The 21,795-nt window shown below is 33.6% G+C and overlaps 1 protein-coding gene across 4 annotated transcripts in view; it reads right to left on the bottom strand.

The window, feature by feature from the left end:
* Positions 1-21,795, bottom strand: part of LOC143245069 (very long chain fatty acid elongase 7-like) — a 75,948-nt gene that overhangs the window by 2,955 nt on the left and 51,198 nt on the right. For 2 of the 4 annotated variants that reach the window (XM_076490887.1, XM_076490888.1), the window contains exons 4-6: positions 9,445-9,528; positions 7,904-7,960; positions 1,574-1,679 (exon numbers count right to left, since the gene is read on the bottom strand). In XM_076490887.1, coding sequence (XP_076347002.1) covers positions 1,574-1,679; positions 7,904-7,960; positions 9,445-9,528 — 247 coding nt within the window. Of the gene's footprint in view, positions 1-1,573; positions 1,680-7,903; positions 7,961-9,444; positions 9,529-10,915; positions 11,107-19,615; positions 19,743-20,243; positions 20,560-21,795 lie in introns of those variants that run through there. The other 2 variants (XM_076490886.1, XM_076490885.1) reach the window with 2 other exon arrangements.

Here is a 21,795-nt window from a genome sequence, read left to right as displayed (position 1 = left end):
AGTAGCATTGCGCGAAATTCAAAACAATGGTTCCGACAACAAACAACATACAGAATAAAGTAGATCCCAAAAATGCTGTGACATCTTGGTCTAGATGTTTTAAGAATTAACAGAACTTGGCTTGAGATGTTCTGTCACACGATGCTCTAAGTGGTACGAGGTAAAACCCATATAATCTCGTCCACGTCGAGAGCAAATACACTCAGAAAGTTCGCGACATTAATCTAGTTTAAAAAAAAAAACTTTTCTCAACTGAGGTTTTCAAGAATGTTGTTGTCCCTATTCGCCCCCCTCGCAAAGATTTTTCTTTGTTACATTTGTGAGATATATAAATTTCATCTGCTGAATTTTGTCTTACGTTGTTCAGCGAATTTGAAGGCTTGTTGCAATTTAGAGAAATGAAAGAAACAGAAACACGTCCGGAGGGTCCAGGGTAAACAAAAAACACATATCAATAAGCACTGGACTGTTGAAGATTATTAATTATGCGCTACACACCGCTTAGACTTAATACACACCAATGTTGTTTACAGATATGTTTATCGAGGTACCGAGAGTCAATTATGTATGTATGTTTGTTTTTGAATTTTGCGCAAAGCTACACGAGTACTATCTACGCTAGTCGTCCCTAATTTAGCAGTGTAAGATTAGAGGGAAGGCATTTAGTCATCACCACCCACCGCCAACTCTTAGGCTATTCTTTTACCAACGAATAGTGGGACTGACCGTCACATCAAAAAGGTCCCCACGAAAGAAAGGCCGAGCATGTTCAGTGTGACGGAATTCGAAACCGCAACACTCAGATTACGAGTCAAGTACTTTAACCACCTGGCCATGCCGGACCTGTTATGTATGTGTTTCGGCGTATTGTTTGTTTTCTTAGAGTTCTAATAGCAGATTAAAGCGTTCCAAAAATATTCACATTAGACGTGGCTCTAGAAACTCGAAATGGCCGCACAGCTCAAAGAAATATTAGTACAAAGTAAGGCATCATGAGTGGCTCATTATCCTTTATTTACTGTAAGGTACTCCGTAAAATTATTTGAATCAACTGTAATACATTATTAATTTAAAATTTCCCTAAATCGAATATTTCCACTTCTGAATAATATTACTTCAAGTGTCAAATAAGGTCAAAAGAAACGAGAACGTAATTATTACGCTTAACTATAAAATTAACTTTGATCAAAGAAGATCCAAGAAATATTCACATAAGTATTTTGATGAATTAATGGTTCATCTTTCTAGGTTTATATTTTCTTCGAAATATATCGTTCACCTACAGAACAATGAAGGCTTACAGTGCCACTCACGTAATTTTAAGAAAGCGTGTATTGAAATTTTAGTTTTTGGACAAGGATAATATTAATATATTCGGGAATTATTCCAGTTCATTTTTGTTCTTTTGAAGAACTTGGCTAAAAATTTAGATCCACATCGAATGCACAGCTAAGAACAGACTATAAATTTCTTAACACTGAAATATAACTTACAACATTAATTTACAAATTTTCTCCAGAATGTTTAAAAAACAAATGCTTCTATTGCTTAAGAAGAAAAAACAGTTACTTACCTGCACCAAATTTCATACCAATCCAAACACCCCATGCAATTAAGGAATGGTGAGTCACGTGTAGTGCTGAAATGTGGGTAAACTTCTTCCTTAATACGAAAAAAATCTGGAAAAAAAAATTAAAACCACAAAAATGATCTGTTGAGATTGCACAGCTTTAATGAGAAAACAAAAGTCTGGGTAGGGACTTCAAATACGTCACATGGTTCGAATCTGGTATAGAATCGCCGTGTTAAAACAATTTATACCACAAAGATCCTGAATAGTCATAGAGATTAACATAAAAATTAACACTTTTTCTCTCTAATTCATAACTTTAGTCTCTTTGCGAGATTCTTTTTATTGTCTTTCAGAAACTACTATTGTTTGAAAATCACGTACATGACGCCTGTTTCTAGTCTTCAAAGTTTCAGCTGCTCAAAAATTATAAACTAAACTATGGAGGCGGCTAAGTGTATAAACTATGTAAATGCTGAATATTTTAATCCCCTATATTTAATTATAAATTAGATATACGTAGTGTTTTTAAGGAATAATTTGCATTTTCCACTCACGTGGTATTGACTTAATTTTGGGAAGAGGCGACTCACGTTAGCTAAATATTTCTAGGGTTTACATATTTGTTTCTTTGTTTTTAATTCCGCACAAAGCTACAGGAGGACTATCTGCACTAGCCGTCTCTAATTCAGCAATGTAAGACTAGAGAGATTTGTTTGTTTGTTTTTTGAATTTCGCACGAAGCTACTCAAGGGATATCTGTGCTAGCCGTCCCTAATTTAGCAGTGTAAGTCATCACCACCCACCGCCAACTCTTGGGCTATTCTTATGCCAACGAATAGTGGGATTGATCGTCACATTATAACGCCCATACGGCTGAAAGTGTGAGCATGTTTGGCGCGACCGTGATGCGAACCCGCGACCCTCAGATTACAAATCGAACGCCTTAATCTACCTAGTCATGCCGGGCCTAGGTTTAAATGTTATCGGTGTGTTTTTCTTATAGCAAAGCCACAAAGGGCTATCTGCTCTGCCCACCGAGGGGAATCGAACCCCTGATTTTAGCGTTGTAACTCTAGAGACATACCGCTGTACTAGCGGGGGGCAAATGTTATCGGAATACACTCACTGAATCAAGCATTTTACGTTTGCTTCTCAGTTTCTCTTCATTACAAGTTATTAATTAGAATTTTTTAGTTAACACAAAGAAAGGAGGTTATCACTTGCTGGTAATTAATAACTTTCGTTTTACTTGCCTCTAGAAAATTACAAGGTAAAATTTTCGTTAATAATTGTTCTTTTCTACGGCTTAATTGAAAAATCTGTTCTTGTGTTAAGTGAAACATCTTGGCTGTTATCTGCTAATATCCTGATTAGGTGTCGTGTTTTGTGTTGGAACTGTGGTTAAAAGAAAACTGTGGTGTTTGATTAGGTTGCATATTTTGTTTAAAGGGTGTGTAACAAGTTCATTTTTCTTATTCAGTACTGTAGTACTTAATAGCAGGGATCGCGATGAAACAAAATGGCGGTCATTAAAATATTCTGTTTAAAACTACCAATAGAATGTCTGAATATTAACAATGACTATTTAACAGAATAAGCTAGGCAAAAGTAAAGATTAGTGTACTTATAAAGCTGTCTAAATCGCTATATACGTGTGTATTAAGATAATCAAAATACTAGTTCAACGAATTTTTATTGAAGTAAGTGGCTTTCCACGCAAGAGTACAGTAAAAATGATAAACATTATATCTCTTTCTCCCTAATTTTTCCACAGAACTCTTCAGCGTAGGATTTTAATGATTTCTTTCTCGTACTGTAAATTCATGTAATTTACTTTATTTGTGTATGTGAGACTGGCGAATGGAGGTTAAGGCTGATAGACGGTGTATAACCACCGCAACATGTGTCCTGGACATTATATCCCACATTATAGCCTGTCAGCTGGGACACATTTTCGTTTCGGCTTGTTATTGGTTATAAACAAACTAACAGAGGTTTGGATTTGCTGTTTTTAAAGCAGTCCTTCCTTTAGATTCTGTTTTATTTTACGTAACTCTTAGTATTAATATTCTGTTTATATATATATTAATATAGTTTACACCACTGAATACTCTATGTCATTTATTTGTTAACATTTGTAAAATTACTTGTTGGTATTACAATGTATTTTAACGGAATAACTTAAGTTAAGCTGTTAGATCCAGCTAGTTATTATTACAGCTTGACATGTCAATAATGAGACCATCCAGTTGATGAATTTGTGTATTTTGATCCTACAAATGTTGGTGAAAACCAAGTTCTGCTAACACTAACTGTGTATTCCCAAAGTATAAAATCATATTTAGATATATTTAGTATATTTTATAATGTACTCTCAATAAACTAACTTGGCACATAAAACAACGTTGTTAGGCTAAAGAAAAACGTCCTTCTTTGATTAATATATCACAAAACGTTATTTCAAAGCATACATTATGTTTACAACGTTGGTTTACTAATATTACCTTACAAAATAATGTCATTTTCTAAATTGTCGGAAAGCCCTGGAGCAAGCGAAATGATACAAAAAAAGAACCTTTTACAAACTAAGAAACGCCTCTACGTTCTTGGCCTTATTTCTCAACTTTATTTCTAAAACCAATTGCCCTACTTCTTTCCCCCTCCTCCTTACCTGGAGCTACATGTGGCTGACCTAAAACCAAAACCTTGTTTGTTAAACTAGGCGTAAAAAAGATGATTAAAGTTAAACCATAATAAAAGCAATGTATCTGCTAGCTTTATATTATAATAATGAGCTTAATCTTTTTCTTATTTATGAAATTGCCATTTTCATGTTTTGAGAGAGGCTAAAAAGAAAAGGAGAAAACAAAAAATATTAATACTTCCTTTAAAAGCATTTGAAAAAAAAAGCTGTGTTCCCTTCTACAGCAGTAACTTGTATCCATGTATGACTTTCCTAGTTTTCACACGTGAATTGTTTCATTCTTTACCATTTTAACTTTCTAGAAGTAGATGAATCACTATCGATATATATGTATTTTTTGAAATGTTTGAAATAAGCAAATTGAAGCTAGAGATATGAGGTCTATTTCATCCATCTGCCCATAAAAAATAAAATGCAGGTTGCGGTGCTGAAGCAAAGCTCTGGATGTAGGTACTGTTGAACAGGGTTCGAATTTATGAGTGTCACATAATATTTACAGCACTTTGAGCCGTGAGTCGTTTCAAACGTTGACAGTAATATACTCTTCAAAAAAAGAAACGCAAAAGGGATATTTTTGTTATTTTAAAGAGAAATATATGTAATAACGTTACAAGCTCAGAGTATGTAATGTTACACGTGTTAAGGCACTGATTGTCAAACCAAATTGACAATAAAAGTTGTGCACTTTGAAAACGGAGGAAAACATCGGATTTTTCGCCAAAACGCATTCGTGTCCAATAAATATGTTTGAGAGACCTGCATGTTCTGCAAGTGCAACATGTGCACAATCCCTATAAAAGTGACGGGTTCTCGGTTTCCATAGTTCAGTGTTAAGCCACCGACACGCAATACAGTTACGCCAAGACTGACTGAAGCACAACGCAACAACGCCATTGGTCGCTTGGAAGCAGGCGAATCTCGATAAGATGTTGCCAGAGCTGTGAATGTCCACCCAAGCACCATCACAAAGCTATGGAATCGTCACCAACAACATGGATCAACTCGTGACCGTTCAGGATCTGGCAGACCTCGTGTGATCACGCCCGCACAAGATCGCTACATCCGGTTACGTCACCTTCGGGATAGGACCACCACTGCAACGTCTACTGCCTCAACCATACCAGGGCTGCGTAGGATTTCCGATCAGACCGTACGCAACCGTCGACGAGATTCTTAGGCCCCATGTGCAACCCATCATGGTGAACGTCAACGACGTTTTTCAACATAACAACGCCCGTCCTCACACAGCCCGACTCACCACTGTCTTCTTGAGACACCACAACATCAACGTTCTTTCCTGGCTCTCCAGATCACCAGATTTAAACCTTATCGAACATCTTTGGAACGAGTTGGACCGACGTCTGCGACGGCGACAATCTCATCCGCAGACTCTACCTCAGCTTGCAGCAGCTTTGCAGGCTGAGTGGACAGCCATTCCACAGGATGTGATTCGTCATCTCATCGCTTCCATGGGCAGGAGATGCCAAGCAGTTATTGATGCTCACGGGGGGCATACTTGTTATTGACGTTGAGTGACGTTAAACTTCAACTAGTGAGCGTGGACTTCGCCTTTGCAGACTTTGGATGTTCAGCAGTGAATGTGCAAAGTTTCACACATGTCATACAGAACTACCCAGAATAAACTTGTTAACAATATGTCTCAAATTTTGCCTTTTGCGTTTCTTTTTTTGAAGAGTATATTTTATCACGATAATCTTTACCTCGGCTTTATATTATGGATACACAACATATACCTCTTTTTAAGTGAATTGAATTCCATAAAAGTGAACGCTGGTTTATTATCTCTTGTAGTCAACCTCACGTTCACATAACATACTCTTTGTTCGTGACCTAAAATTGTTAGTTTTCCATTCAAATGGAGATTTATAATAACATGTAATTAAATAAACTGTTGATATGCAACTAAAGATATAAATAATATTAATAGCAATGTATGTGTACATATATCACTCTTCTTTAAATGTTTACAAGTAACCGAGTGTTAACAAATTATTCAACATTACAAGACTGGTAATAGAGCTCATAAGCCCATTTCCCATGAATGAGCTTTCTTACTGAACGTTGTCAACACACAATTCATTTAATTTTATGGAGTATTCAACAATATTATTTCTACTAATTTTGGTTTGAAGAGGTTTAAAGAGTATCACGTGTTTCAAAACCTTTCACACTTTGATTTCTTTGGAAATTGTTTAAGTAAAATGGTTCGAGTTCCTTTGGTGTAATGTTAACCCTAGGTTTTGTTTTCCGTTAGTTTAGATTGCTTTTATATGTGGATAATACTATTTAATGGTTTCGTATGGACTGTGACTTGAGTTACATTGTATTAATTGTAACTTTTCTTTCTAAATTTATTATTATTATTATTCAACTTTTCAGAGGCTTACAATATTTCAGTTTCTGTTTTCATATAATATTTTACGTTACTTATAACTTCCTGTAGTTATCTCTATGGGTTTGTTTAATGTCAGAGATGTGTTAAAGAGAGAGGTCCTGTTAGACATACCTCATAGTATGTTTAACACACTTTTTTTTCTCTATTATATTTAATATCCTTATACTTTCTTGAGCGATTCAAGTATTCTTTTAGTTGTTATGAATTATTTTGTATCTTCATAAACATTAGATGTTGGTGGTACTACAGATAAATTAACTGCTACTAACTCGACACAGTTTGAACTGTAGCACGTGTCTTCGTGAAACTGTCATAATCACTGATAAAACTTTCCTCTGAATTACTTAGTTACTTAATGAATTTTCGTTGACCTAAAAAAGTGTTAGAAAAACTGATGTAGTACTTATGTTACGTTTTTCAAAGAAAATTAATTCTACAAGAATAGTTCAAACCTGGTTTCTCAGAGTAAAATGTGATGTATTATATAGCTATTGTTTAGCACATGAAACGTTATTTTTTTAACTGTATCTGCATTATTATAAATTTACTATAGATATTGTTAGTTTAATAAATGTACTTAGGACAAATATAATTATTTTTAAAGCTGGCTGAATCATGTGGCATTATTGTTGCGATTTAGTCGAAAATATGTACACTAAAGAAGTAATGCATCCTTTATTAATAAACATTTATGAAAAATATGTTTAATTAGGTATACTGACTGCCATGTTCACTTCTAGTTTTCTTCTCAGTAAATAACTTGCTCTGACTGAAAGCGTAATATTAATCATTTATTCGCAATATGTGCCAACGCTAAAAACATTTTAGATAAATACGTATCGACTAATTTAAGCTGCTTATATATTATTATATGTATATATATATTACTAGTATTCATAATTTAATTTCTATAGTACATATTGGTGTATAGAAGATAGTTTAACATTCAAAATATATTGGTCTAATTTAGTTGGGCGCTCAACGTTTTGCTTTATAGCATCTACAGAATTAGTAATTGACAGACAGGACTTCCTGCAGCCAATGGTGTAAGTTCAATTGTTTAATCCAAAGAGTTGTGGATATGTTTAACATACTATAAACTAAATAACGCGTTACTTTTCTGCTAATAAGAGGATATTTTCAAATCATATTTTCTTTGTGATTATAGATAAGTACTTTTACTTAAGTGTCTAATTTCATTGATACTTACAGTGTCCAGAAACTCGGCTATTTTCAGTAGAAGATACCACCAGCCCAGTCTTACTAACTACGTGGAAGAAAAAAATTACGTGATAAGTTTTACTATACAAATATAGCAAATATTTACCCTACTCTTTTGCTGAAGACACCTGGTCGATCACTCTGTATGTATATTATCTTTATCTGTGACACTACGTTACCTTAGTTCTTACAAATATTATTAGATGTCATAAAATAAAAATATTCTTTAGTTTTATTTGTATGTTTGTATTTTTCTGATTAACAACTTATTGCTGTTCTTTTCATATGTGTTGTATTTCTCGCTGTAACACAACTTTTCTATATATGTTATATATTTTACATTTCCATAATATATAGATGTCTCAGTGGTTTGTTTATACATTGCTTACGTTTTAAATTATAATAACATTTTTTCTTTTGTCATTGTTCTGAAATAATCATATATTACTTCTCTCTATAAATCTCTTTACGTCAATCCCCTGCTGGGACAGCAGTAAGTCTACGAATTTACACCGCTAAAAATCTCTATGTTAAACTCTGTATTTCTTGTTTTCTTTCCTCAGTTCCAGTATATTTCAGCTCCGTGATCTAGTTTTTGTTGTTCTTACAGTTGTAATTCAAGGTAACTAATTGGAACTACATTCATATTTATGAATCTTGTTTTATTTTCTTCATCACCTGAAAGTTCTTACTGATATAATTTTGTCACCGTATCGAGATCCTATCAGTTTAGACGTCTTTTGTAGAAGCATTCTATGGACAAATCTTTCTATCATACTTAGCTCAAACTGCCTCTGATTCCGTGTTAGAGCATTGTTATGATTAGTTTTGTTTCTTTGTGTGTTGTTAAATACAAAATTACACAATGAACTATCTGGACTTTATTCACCACCAGCATCGGAAACTACTTTTTTGTGTTATAAGCCTTCAGACTTATTGCTGTACCACTAAGGGAAGTATTGTTTAATGTTCTAACAATATTTACGCTTACATTCTCAACGCTTGATCTTCTAAAGAAATCAGTGCTTTGTTATGTAACGTAACTATATCTTTTGAAGATTTCATGATGAATATGTTGTGGAAAAGGTATGTTTCATAATGTGACATAGAATCAGTTACTGCCGCCTCTCTTTACTGAAAACACTTTGTTATTTATCATCACCACACTTGCGTAACTTAACCCTCAATAGTCTAGTGTAGTGTAGTTAAGATCATTAAATCAAGATGTCAGAAGGTCACCAGTACTTTGAAATAACCTTTCACATCCATATAGTTGTAATATTCTAAGGTACATTTACATGGTAGAATAATTTCATCTTTTTACAGAATCAAGCAAACAATTTTACAAGTTTACAATTTTTTATGTTTCAGGTGGTTGAATAAATTATTCGACATATGTTTCATGTATATACTTATATAATACCTCATTTGGTTGCTGTTCAAACATATACATTCGTGATGTCAGTACCCTTCCCCACTAAACATTTCGCGCCATCATCACACAAGTCTTTTTTTTTTTTTTCGCCTTACCGTCATTGTTTCTAGATCAGTTGCATAACTGATGGGCTCACACACCCAGTTGAACTTTCCAGAGAGATACGACATGCTTCCACCCTGCAGTAGAAATTGATAGATGGGGTAAATACGAAATGCGTAAACACTAAGACATATTTGTAAATTAGACACAAAAATTTTAGAACGAACAAATACTGGAACACTATTAACAACGAACAATATATTTATAAAAACCGTTAAAGTGTCATAACGATTCTGGAATATCCATATTTAATATTCTGGAACTCAACGTCAAAAAAAGATTAACTCTGCAATCTGAAGACACGCATTTCCAGATATATTTTATGGTTATGTGAAAATTAAATCAAGTTGTGAAAGATAAAAAACGAAACAATTACAAATTAATATCAATTGATAGCCAGAAAAATACTTAACTTACATATCATCAAGTAATTGAGAGATTGAAAGAAGTTGAAACAGCATAACTAAACTAAAATCAAATTTAACCTATTAACGTGTCATTTAGAAAACAGACTAAAAGCGTATGGAGTTTGTATATTTAGTACATTTTTCATAGCGCTGCATGTATTATTTTATCTACCTCCAGAACCGGTATTATAGCCATTCTTGTGCTCTCAGCAAGACAACTAGCAATAAGTAAATGTGATAGAAATCGTACAACATTAGGCTGAGGGTTTATTTTTACTTCATACTGAAGATTCATTCATAAATATCTCTATGTAGGTCTTGAACACCAAGGGGTTTTAGAGTAGGATTTGTGAAACATTTCGAAGACACGCCTTTTTATTACGTAATACACTTTGCTTCCTTCCTTGTTATATATATAATAATAACAAAAATAATATTTATATTATGAAAACAAGACTGAAATACAGTGCGTCCCCAAGAAATTGCATGTCCCACAGAATGAAAACAACTGCTTTGGCCAACTGCCTTACCTGTACATAACTTTACTGTCAAACAAAGCTTAATATTTATAAATTAAATCCTCAAACAAATAACATTACCACCACAGTCGTATTCAACAAATTATTGTGTCACCTGCTGAGTATTTTAAGAATCAACTAATCACTTAGTAGAAAATACCAATAGTGCTTATCAAGGGAGAGTTGGAAGAACTGTAACCACATAGTAAGGAGAATCACTTATGTTTCCGATATTAATTGAAAACAGACATTACGTAAGCAACAAAAAATTTCAGAATGTCATTAGCGCTTACAAATTACTTTTTTCACAAGTTTGTGCAGTAGTTTTGCACACTAAGGTTAATATATTAAAAACCTTTATTTCCTCCAACGTTTTCGCAATACACCGCGACTATACAAAGGTATATATTCTCTGGACCGAATACTAATTTACTTGTTCTTATGTTTAGGTTTTTTGATTAACTTATGCGATTTTTCTCTTCTTATTTTGAGCCATCTTGTTAATCGTGTAATTTCTGAGAGGGGGTAAAACATCTTACGTAGAAGAAAAAGAAAGCGCTAAGAACAACTTGGGCTATATTGTAGAAAATGATGATTTTGTTTATCTCAAAGGGTTTCCTATTTTTCATCCATGCAGGACCCAGCACTTTAACGAAGTAAACGTAGAAAGCGATCAGTGTCAGTATAGGGAAAGGTGATCCTAAAAGCGGCCATTCGCTGGTTCGAGGATCTGGAAATTAAAAAAAAAAAAAAGTTTAGGGTTGGGTAATTTAATTCAGTTTGGTGACAAAAAGTTAAAGAATTAATATACATGTATACATTTTTTAAAAAAATATGGGTTTATAATGCTAAAATAGAAGTAAATATTAAAAAGAAAGTGGCATATTTCTGGAAAGCGAAAAACAAATGTTTTCATCGTCGACTAAATAAATCATCGGTATCATCAGAGAAGGATAACGTGTTTTAAACGTTGCTGTTATCACAGGGTAAAGCGCTGTATACGTCCATTTAACAAATCAATCAATGTTGCACTTGAGAAGTGAGATAAAATGCCCATCTTTAATGTTCGCGTATTCTCATATCAAATAAAATTAACCTGTGAGTTAATTATTTATCGAAAATGTTACCTCATTGAAGTTTTAGCTAAGCCTCATTGACATGTGAATAAAGAAAAATTAGAAGAAACTATTTCATATATTGTGCGGCCTGGCATGGCCTGATAGTTAGGGGCGCTCGACTCGCAATCTGCGCGTCGTGTGTTCGAATCCCATTCAGCCAGTCTAGATAACCCTCGAATAGCTTTGCGCAAAATCCAAACAAAAATCGATTATTACATGCATTTTAAAATTATGTTTCATAAGTTGCTATTTACACGGATATTTGAATTACATTTAACAATTGTCAGTTTTATGGATTGGTAGGTTAGACTTGGCAACTAGCTATTTTTATAGATTTTTGAATTAACTTGACATTTGACTATTATATGGATTATTATATTTCCCTTGACAAGTGATTATTTGTACAAGTTGTTAGACTGTTCTTAACATATTCTTTTTATATGTCGTATGTTAAAACATAATAAATCACTGTTATATAAACTGCTAGGTTACAATGAAGTTACCTTTTATATATTACTAAACATCGTGCTTGTGTGATTTTTTTCACATTGCTGGATTATGCTTGCTGAGTAATAATTGGTATGGATCATAGAATTACATTCGGCGTTTTATCGTTTATTTAAGATTACTTTTGGTAAGTATTTATTTTTGAAAGTTGTAATAGCAAATATTAGAGATAAAGAAGGGTGGTTCTAGGAGGTTAATTTGAGAGGTGGAGCAAAAGGATGATTGAAATTATAGCGAGAGTACCACTTCCTCTGGATTTCAATTTAAATATTAAAAAGTGTGAAATTTTACTTATGTTGATGTGGTGTTTCATATTATTTTAAGTTAGTCCACTGTTTGAAAGAAACGTTTACCATAATTAAACTGAGTTTAATACGTTCACGTTTACTAACTTATACTATGATACTATAAAATAACTGTTAAGTGTTAAACATCCTTTTATTAATAAATGTTCAATTTTATTAGTGTACGTCAGTTGGCGAAAGAAGGACATAACTTTTCCAATGGTAACACGCGCCCACCACCAATGCCCTTTTTCATGTACACGCATTTATGACCTTTGACATAGTGGTCACGAAACAAATGGTAAATTTAGCTTTATTTTCTTCCCCGAACGCATAAATTAAGCCTAATTGCATATTTGGAAATGTGCATTATTTCGAAATACAAAAGCAGACTGAAAAAGAAAAATAACAACTGGTGCACCTATTCCTGATGTTGTTTTGACCATGTAGTTCGTGTAGGTCAGGTTTGTAGGCTTCTTAATGTTTGTTTTGTTTTCATTTCGAATGTTTTGCTTATTCTTCTATCTTCCTTGTTCCTTGTTTCAATAGAGCTCTGACAGATCACACTCCTTGAGTCATTTGTGGACATTTGACAAAAATACTTCCTAACAAGTACTGAGATAAGAAAAGGGGAAAAGTCTGTGATTAGAACAAAATGGCAGCATTTTTTATGTGATAGTTACCGGCATTTCTTTGCGATGTAAAATGTGTTTTTAGGATTATTTGTTTGTTTCAGAATTTTCACGTAAAGCTACACAACAATAATTTAAATAAGTTCCGTCTTTTTCTAGAACAGAGGGTCAACAACTTACAACAGCAGTTCTTTGGCTACCTTTAGATGTTTATTAGAAACCAATCACCGTTCAGGCTATCTATTGTTTTCTATGGCCGAGTAACTTTGCTATATATATTAAACTTATGTCTGTTTTCTCTTGTCTTTAACCCGAAACCTAAATATAAAATTCTGGAAGGTAATAGCCATAAGCAATTTTATCTGATAGCCACTTAATTTAGCAAAGGTATACTATATTTACTTTAACTGGTTGTAACTTTATTAAGATTTCTTTACTTCGCATGAAATACCATGTTGATTTATTATAATTATTATTATATTTTTATTTAGTTCGCTTTACATTATTTACGAACTTTTCAGAAAAGTTCTACCCCTAACATTCATCATATGTAAACCCTCTTGTGAGTTGTGAACTGTATAGTTGTTGTTGTTGTTTTGAATTAAGCACAAAGCTATACAATGGGCTATCTGTGCTCTGCCTACCACGGGTATCGAAACCCGGATGTCCACAAACATACTGCTGAGCCACTGGGGGACTGAATTGCATTGTGAACTATTAGCAGAGTTTTAAGAAGTGTTTTCTTGCTAAGTATTGTGGATTAAACAATATGAAACTGTAATTATGTGGAGAAAAACGAACAAGACTTGTTGACGTTAGTATTGTAAAGAACTCAATACATGGGTGAAAAATATAGTTTCATTTCTTCGTAAAGCACAAAAAGCGATTGATTTTTTGCTGTTCCCATCGTAACACTCGAACTCTGAATTATAGTTATATAAGCCCTCGAACTTACTACTAAACTACTGAGAGGCGGAAATGAAGAATCAAATATTTAGTAAAAACTTCAACAAGACTCACAACAACTTTAAATTATATTTACATTTGTGCAAAATATTAAGTATAATTTCAAAGCACAACATTTATTAAATTTTGACAAACGTCATAGTAACTATTAGCTCCTTTTACTAACGTTTTTGTTGCTTTTCTTTGGCAGGAAGTTATCATCTGGGTTTTATCACCCGCGAAGAATCGAATCCCAGGTTTTAGTGTTTTTAGTTCGTAAACCTTCCGCTGACATTATTACTGTTATTCTTATTTACTCAAGAAATAAAAGTGTTGGGTAAGTTGGTACACCATTTTGTTTTCCTAATACATCGGCAGCATTACAGAAAGTGGACAATTAAACCCACGAAGAAAAGTTCAAACAAAATCTTTAAAAAAACATCAGTAAAATTACACCAATAGGTGGAGGTTTTAGTAAATAATATTTATTGGTACGATTCACGCGTTTCGATTGAAAAAGTTCATAGCGATGTAAAGTCAATAATGAACGAGATGGTCCGGCATGGTCAATTGGTTAGGGTGAGAGGCTCGTAATCTGTGGGTTCGAATCCCCCATCACACCAAACATTCTTCCCTTTCAGCCGTGGGAGAGTTATAAAGTCATGGACAATTCCATCATTCCTTGGTAGCCCAAGAGTTGGCGGTGGGTGGTGATGACTCGCTGCCTTCCCTCTAGTCTTACACTGCTAAATCAGAAACGGCTAGCGCAGATAGCCCTCGTGTAGCTTTACACGAAATTCAAATCGAACCAACACCTTTCCAACAACAAACGTTTAGCTCATAGCTCTGTCATCTCTTCACCGATTTTAATTCTAATTACAGTTTTGGGCCCAAAACACCAAACCCTCTCGATTGATTTATTTGACTACGTCCAAGTTCTCAAAGAATAATCTATTCTAACCCTGCCTAAAATTATTTCAGTTTGAGGGTAGGCTGGTAAATATCCTGCTAAATTATAAAATTGAATCGAGTATATTGGCAGTGCTGGTGCACAAAAAATATAGCTAATAAAAATTAAAAAATATATATCGTGATGAATTTACTATAACCCTGCCTAAATTAATGTAAAGTACCGCGGCTATTGAGAATTCCCTCTTGTTTTGTTTGAAAATACTGGTATTTACACATGCTTACTGTTCTTCATCTCTAAGCAGACTAGTGACGAACAAAACCAAACTAAATTAATACACAAATTCATCAAGTAGACTAGATGTGCTTCCACGGGCCCCCAAAGTGTTCAGTTTCAAGGGTAACAAATATTTTTATCTCTTCATTTTGAAATTCATATGTCATGCTGTGTTGTACATTACAATTTGTACGATCGTTATGTGAGTGAAAGGTGCGTATGTTATGAATCACGAGAAGAATTATGCTCTTTGTAGGCTACGACACAGCATGGCATGCGAGCTTCAAATGCAAGAAATAGAAATATTTGTTAGTCATAATTTTGGTTTAATTTAATTTGAAAAAAAAAACAAACCCTTTGGGAACCCTACTGTGTGATAATAATAACAACACAACACCTTTACTGTATGGTAATAGTAACAACACAACACCTGTACTCAGTGATAATACTTCAACGACTGCACTGTGTGATAACAACAACACAATGAATGTATCAGCAAAGTACTTAGAAGTGTGTCACAACATTAAAAATTGTATTAAATAAAAATAGATTTTATAACCGTTAAGTTACTTTATAAAATGTTAATTGTGGTGAAATATATTTATTTATTTAGAAGGAAGTACCACTGTGTGAGTGTAACAGTACAAGAAACAAGTTTAATGTCTCAAGCGTCTACTTGTTGACCTTTCCGTTCTTTAACAGGGTCACAGAACTCTTCTGACCTTGTTCCAGTGTAAAGCTCTCATAAATGCCTATTGCACCGAGTGCTCAGGTAAAGAGACGCAAAAACATAAACAGTAAAATATAGAAAGCTGTTTAAAATACTAACTCGTCTTTTTATTCCTTACAAGTTGTAGAAAACTTGCGAATATAAATTTTGCTTTTAAACTAAAGATTAAAATATTTTAAATGAGTACTTTAATTAAAGATAAATACATTAGCAATTCCTCAAACGGAAAATGTGTTTTTATTTTGTAATTATGTCCTTTTATTAATCTTATTTGTTTTGATAGAGCTCGTCATATGTTTACGCAGTTATATATATTAAATTCATACGGGTAAAAATCAAGTGTGTTTACCTCATTACATTCATTTACATTTATACTTAGTTTGAGCACGTTATGTTACAGTAATTTTAGAGTCCTACTCTAGTAGGACTTGACTCTAATGTCAAGATGCATGGCCATCAGACAGAGCTTTTCAACGTAGTTTTCTTTCGCAAAGACTCTGTCGTGAAGCTGTTATGCCATTAATCCTTTCGTACTTTCTATTAACATTTCAGCGTATGATAAAGACAGTACTCCAGTACCAGTTTTAGAAATATATATATGACTATAGTTATATATTTTAGAAGGAAAAATTTCACATAAAGCTTCCAGGTTCGTGGTCTGGACCACGATGATAGAGCTTGCCATGGGCCTTCACCCCTTTACTGTCTAACCTACTTGTTGCACGTTCACTCCTCAATATGTTTTTACCTTTTACGCAGAAGGTTTTGAACTACCCCTGTCTGAGGTCCCGCAAAAACTAAACACAATTGTACACATTTTGATCACACGATAATTTAAAACTAACGTATTAAAAGTAACGAATGTACTTAGTGGATTGTTTTGAAACATCGAAGTATTAAAGCTTCTGTAACTATGATTAGAGAAATGAGAACTTCATTTTATACATATATAGACAAACGTTCCAAATGAATGCAAAAACTTTTATTGATATTTATGTAGATGAAAAATTCAAGCGCCTCTTATATTTGTTTTTGCTGAAGTTGGAAACTTGATAATTAATGAACCTGTTACAAATAACATGAACGTTGTTCTCTCCTAAACATACACACAGAAAATTAATTAAACTGAAACATTAACTAGTTACGTTATAACTGAATAATAAAAACACTAATTGGTCAGATTACAGACATGTTCAATGAGGGTTAAAACCAAATTTACATACACTATATGAATGATTACGTAGCGTCATACTTGTAATTCTACATTCTAACGTACAATACTCTCTATTTTACAGTTTTATAAACATAATAACAAAAGTAAGGTTCATACAAATTAGACTCAAGAAAATACTTTCTTTCAACGTAAAACAGAGCGATAAATACTGGACCCAACTACTTAATTATGCATTTTGTTCACTGGTGTACAAGTTTAAACCTGCCTTGTTCTACTTTTCTTATCGCAAAACGTTTTTGTTAAACGTTTCGTCATGCGACGTGGAACTTTTTTTCTTATTTAAAGGTGCTTTAAAGCTAATGGGATCATGTTTTGCAGTTGAATATTATAGTTTCTAAGAATGTTAAACAAATACATATAAACATGTGTTATACTTAAATTATATTATATATGTTACACTTATATTAACTGCCTTGACAAGAAATGTACAAAGTTATTTCTATAAACACGTAACAAGTCGTGTAATTTCTACTTGATAAGTTGACCTGCGTAAAAAACAATAAAAAAATAAATAATTAGTATTTGATTGTTTGTGGTTGAGTACAAAGCTACAGAATGGGCTATCTGTGGTCTGCCTCCATGGATATTGAAACCCGGTTTCTAACGTCAGAACTCCGAAGACATACTGCTAAATCACTGTGAGGTAACCATCAGTGACCAGTTTCTAACATCTCTTAACAATGAAATATTAAATCTATTAATAACTGTGTATTTCATGGGTTTTCTTTATTTATTATTACGTATAACTCATAAAGGACGTTTGTTCTGATCACTTTACTACTCCATCAATAGCTTTGGTATGTATATCTCATAAAAAATATGTTTTATATTTTTGTTAAATGTCTTTATTATGAGATTGCTTTTAAAACGTTAAACTTTGGAAAACTAATCGCATCGAATTTTCTTACCACAATAAAAGCACACGTTGTTTTACAAATCAAAATACCCGTAAAAGTGTATTATATAAACGTATAAGTCTTTCGATGAATAATATATTTTGAAAGTATAAATAAGATAATAATTGTGATGAACGAGACAAACAAACTCTTGAAAGAGCTGGTCTTATCTTACGCAGCAGGACAGCTTAGCTCTCCTAATGTTGGGTCAGTTTTAGTCTAGAAGGTTAGTGTGCACTAAGTGTTACAATGTAGGTGTTACGTTTTACCTGGAGGAAGAGATATTTGAAAGAAGTATCTGAACTTCAACAAAAAATAAATATAGCTACAGTATTTTTAGCTATATTTTTGCTGTACCTATTTCTATGTGCTAATGTTGAACTTCAAACATAGCTTTTTGTAATTTACTACTTGAATGTGGAGACATCTTATTTTGCATTGTTTGATCATTCAGGCCTAAAGAAGGTAAACGTTTATGTACGTGGATGTGGGGGAAAACTTTTATTTTGTTTTGTTTGATCAATTAAATATAGTGAGATGTTTGGAATATTCAGCTACGGTTCAATTTATTACTTTGTAAAAAGAATATAATTTTCCTAACATAAGTTACCGATATTCATCTAGTGATAGAAGAGGTAATCGATTACAATATTGGGTCCCGAAAATGTTCTGTTTGAAGAGAAAATAAAAACTAAGGGTAACAAATATTTCTACTTCTTGCTTTTGTTGTTTATATATCATTCTAGGTTGTAGCTTACAGGACACATAATTCTCTCTCTCTTGGTTCATGACATGCTCACGTTTTACTGACAGTTTTACGATAGTAAAAACTGAAACTTTAAGCACCCTTTATGTGACGCCATTTTCATGTCTACTGATTGACTGGTTGAAAGACAATACAGGGTGGCGAGAGAGATTAAAATATGTGACCCATCCAGGCAAAGTTTTGGTTTATTTCGAGAAAATTATTCATTACTTGTTTTAATGAAATGAAAAGTCGAAACAAGTATTAGCCCTAATTTTAAAGAATGTAGGAGAATAAAAAATATCACACGAATTATGTACTTTTACTTCTGCCTTTTCACACTGAAATAATTTGGGAACTCACGTGGAACGTCTTTCTTTACTTGTTACATAACATCCTCTAAACTAAACTGTCAAATAAATAAATTTAAAAAATAAAAGGGTCCAGCATGGCCAGGTAGTTAAGGCACTCGACTCGTAATCTGAAGGTCGCGGGTTCGAGATCCTGTCACACCAAACATGCTCGCCCTTTCAGCCGTGAGGGTTATATAATGTGACGGTTAATCCCACTATTTATTGATAAAAGAGTTCGCGGTGAGTGGTGATGACTAGCTGCTTTCCCTCTGGTCTTACACTGCAAAGTTAAGGACGAATAGCGCAGATAGTTCTCGTGTAGCTTTGCGCGAAATAAAAAAAAAACCAAAAAAGAAAATTCCTAAAGCCAGCTCTTGTCATTCATGTAATTAATGCCTAATCAACATCCGACGGAAACCCATTCCAGAGACTAACTGCCTGTAAAACATAATTTCTCATTGGTCGCATTTTTTGTTTCCATAATCAAATATAAACAATGATCTTTAAGAAACTGTTGTTAGATTTACATTCAGTTTGGAGATATAAGCTAAACGGTCTTATGATTATTTAAAAATAAAAAATTTAGAATTGTAAAAGTGTTTAACTTACCACTTTTTGACATCATCCAGTTGTAGAGGGTGATCGGATAATGAAACGGATACATTAAGTAACTAATCATGGTTGTGTCTTATACCTGGATAGACTTCCGCTTCAAAATAGTCTTGAAACCAGTCTACTAAAAAAGGTAAGTGTTAGTATGTATACACACTACACAAAATGCTTATAGATGGTAACGTAGATAACACATTCAAAGCTTAATAACATTAACAGAGGATCATTTAATAAGTTGAGAAAAAAATAACAAATAAGTTACAGAAATACGCGACCTGGAACAGATATATGATAACCATGTGGCTGGTTGGATTTTTACCCACAGACATTAAAAACAGTAATACATCTTGGGATATTTATAGGATTTCTTTATATGCTTAAGACAGTGTGGATTGAAAAATATGGAAATACGAGCTTGTTAGGTACATATTATTGTCTTATAATACGCGATATAATGATACTGCATTAATACTCCAAATAGGAAAATTGTAATAATCCGTTCTGTGTTTGTATTTTGAAAATGTTAAGAAAGATAATATAAATCTTAATTACAACCATTACATGCATGACATAAAAAGAAAACCACCAGTATTAGAAACCACAAAAAATAGAACTCGTAGCTTACCTGGTTGTAGTATCTTAGCTTAAAAAAAAGATGTTTGTTTATTCGATAAATAATTAACACGAGCACGTATCAACGCAGACACATTCACTTGTTGGGTTGTTTGAATTTTGTTGACTGCATCATAATAATAGTCACACAACGCTAACTCTGACACAGTTAATACATGAGAGAAATAAGTACTGCTCCAACGTTTAGCGTCTTAAGTGGGACACAAAAAATTGTAAAAACATACAGCAATGGAAGGAACAAAGGTACTAATAGAACCGGCTAGCGCGATCAGTCTTTCAAGTCTTCTCCTCACACGTGATATTTCAAGGTGACACGGAGGGGAAACACATTCAGCTCCAAACAAGTAAATTAGCAAATTTCATCTCAATATAGGTCATCCACTTGCTGACAGGCGTTGATCAAACTGAGCAAAGACATCCTCCAGTATTTCCTACAGGCTCCCTTTAGAAAGCGCGGCTCTGATAAGAGGTTAATCATGGATCGCTCCTCCTTTAAATTTCGCAAACTGGCCAGGTGTGTATCACAGCTACTAAACACGTTTTGACAGAAAAGTAATTCTAATTATTGATACTAAGCAGTTTTGAAACATGTGTTTTGTAAAGCGACAGAGCTAAAACAAGTATCATTTTGTCGTGTTCGACCACGATAACATCAAGCATTGATTGATAATATGAGCTCACTCTAAAAACTAGTAGTTATATGTAATTAAAATCAACAAATGCTATGTTTTGTTTTGTTGTTTTACTTTGCGGATATGGTAAAGATCCACACTGCCATTTGATTTAACTGGCTTTTCTGGGATAATGATAAAATTATGCAAGCCTGGTAAAAGCATATGCGCTATAAAACGGTGCCCACTTTTTTAGGTAGAGTTTGTTGTTTTAAATCTAATTCTAATCAAGTAACTCGTATCCACTACTGCTATTCTTCATTGTTATCACAATAAACAAGAAAGTAGATAAATGAAACCCTATGAAAGCACAATATTATTAATTATAAACACAGTGCAAATAAATTATACTTCTTTCGGGCACAGGACAGGTAAAACTTTCGGCGCCTGTCCTGTGACAGTGGGTTTTCTCCGGGCACTCCCGTTTCCCCCCACAGCAAAAACTCAGGCATTGGATCTTTAGATCCCAGCCAAGGCAACTTTATTGCCATGCCCTGAATCGGATCGTTTAGGTTTATATTCACATTTACTGTGACAGCTGCCTTTCGGGACGGGATTTGGCCGTTTTCTTCGGTGCTACCTGTGCCTCGTACACGAATAATACTAAACTTTACTCCTTCACCCAAAAAAGAGTTTAAAATTGTTTAAAAAGAGAAGAAGCTAAATTCAATAACCTTCCACGAAAGGGGACGAAGAGGAACCACAACGTTCCTGAACACCCCAGTTGGAGAAAGAATTCTTCTGATTTCTCTCTCTCTAAACTAAACCCCTGCCACGTTTGTTTGCGTTTATGCTTCTTTCTTGTAAAGCCCTCCCATTACGTTCTTATTAACACATTAGCAACCTTTCTAAAGTTACTTAAAATGAAAAGAA

This window comes from Tachypleus tridentatus, chromosome 2 (genome assembly GCF_004210375.1).
Source record: "Tachypleus tridentatus isolate NWPU-2018 chromosome 2, ASM421037v1, whole genome shotgun sequence".
NCBI classification, from domain to species: Eukaryota; Metazoa; Arthropoda; class Merostomata; order Xiphosura; family Limulidae; genus Tachypleus; species Tachypleus tridentatus.
This window is presented reverse-complemented; position numbering and strand designations above follow the sequence as displayed.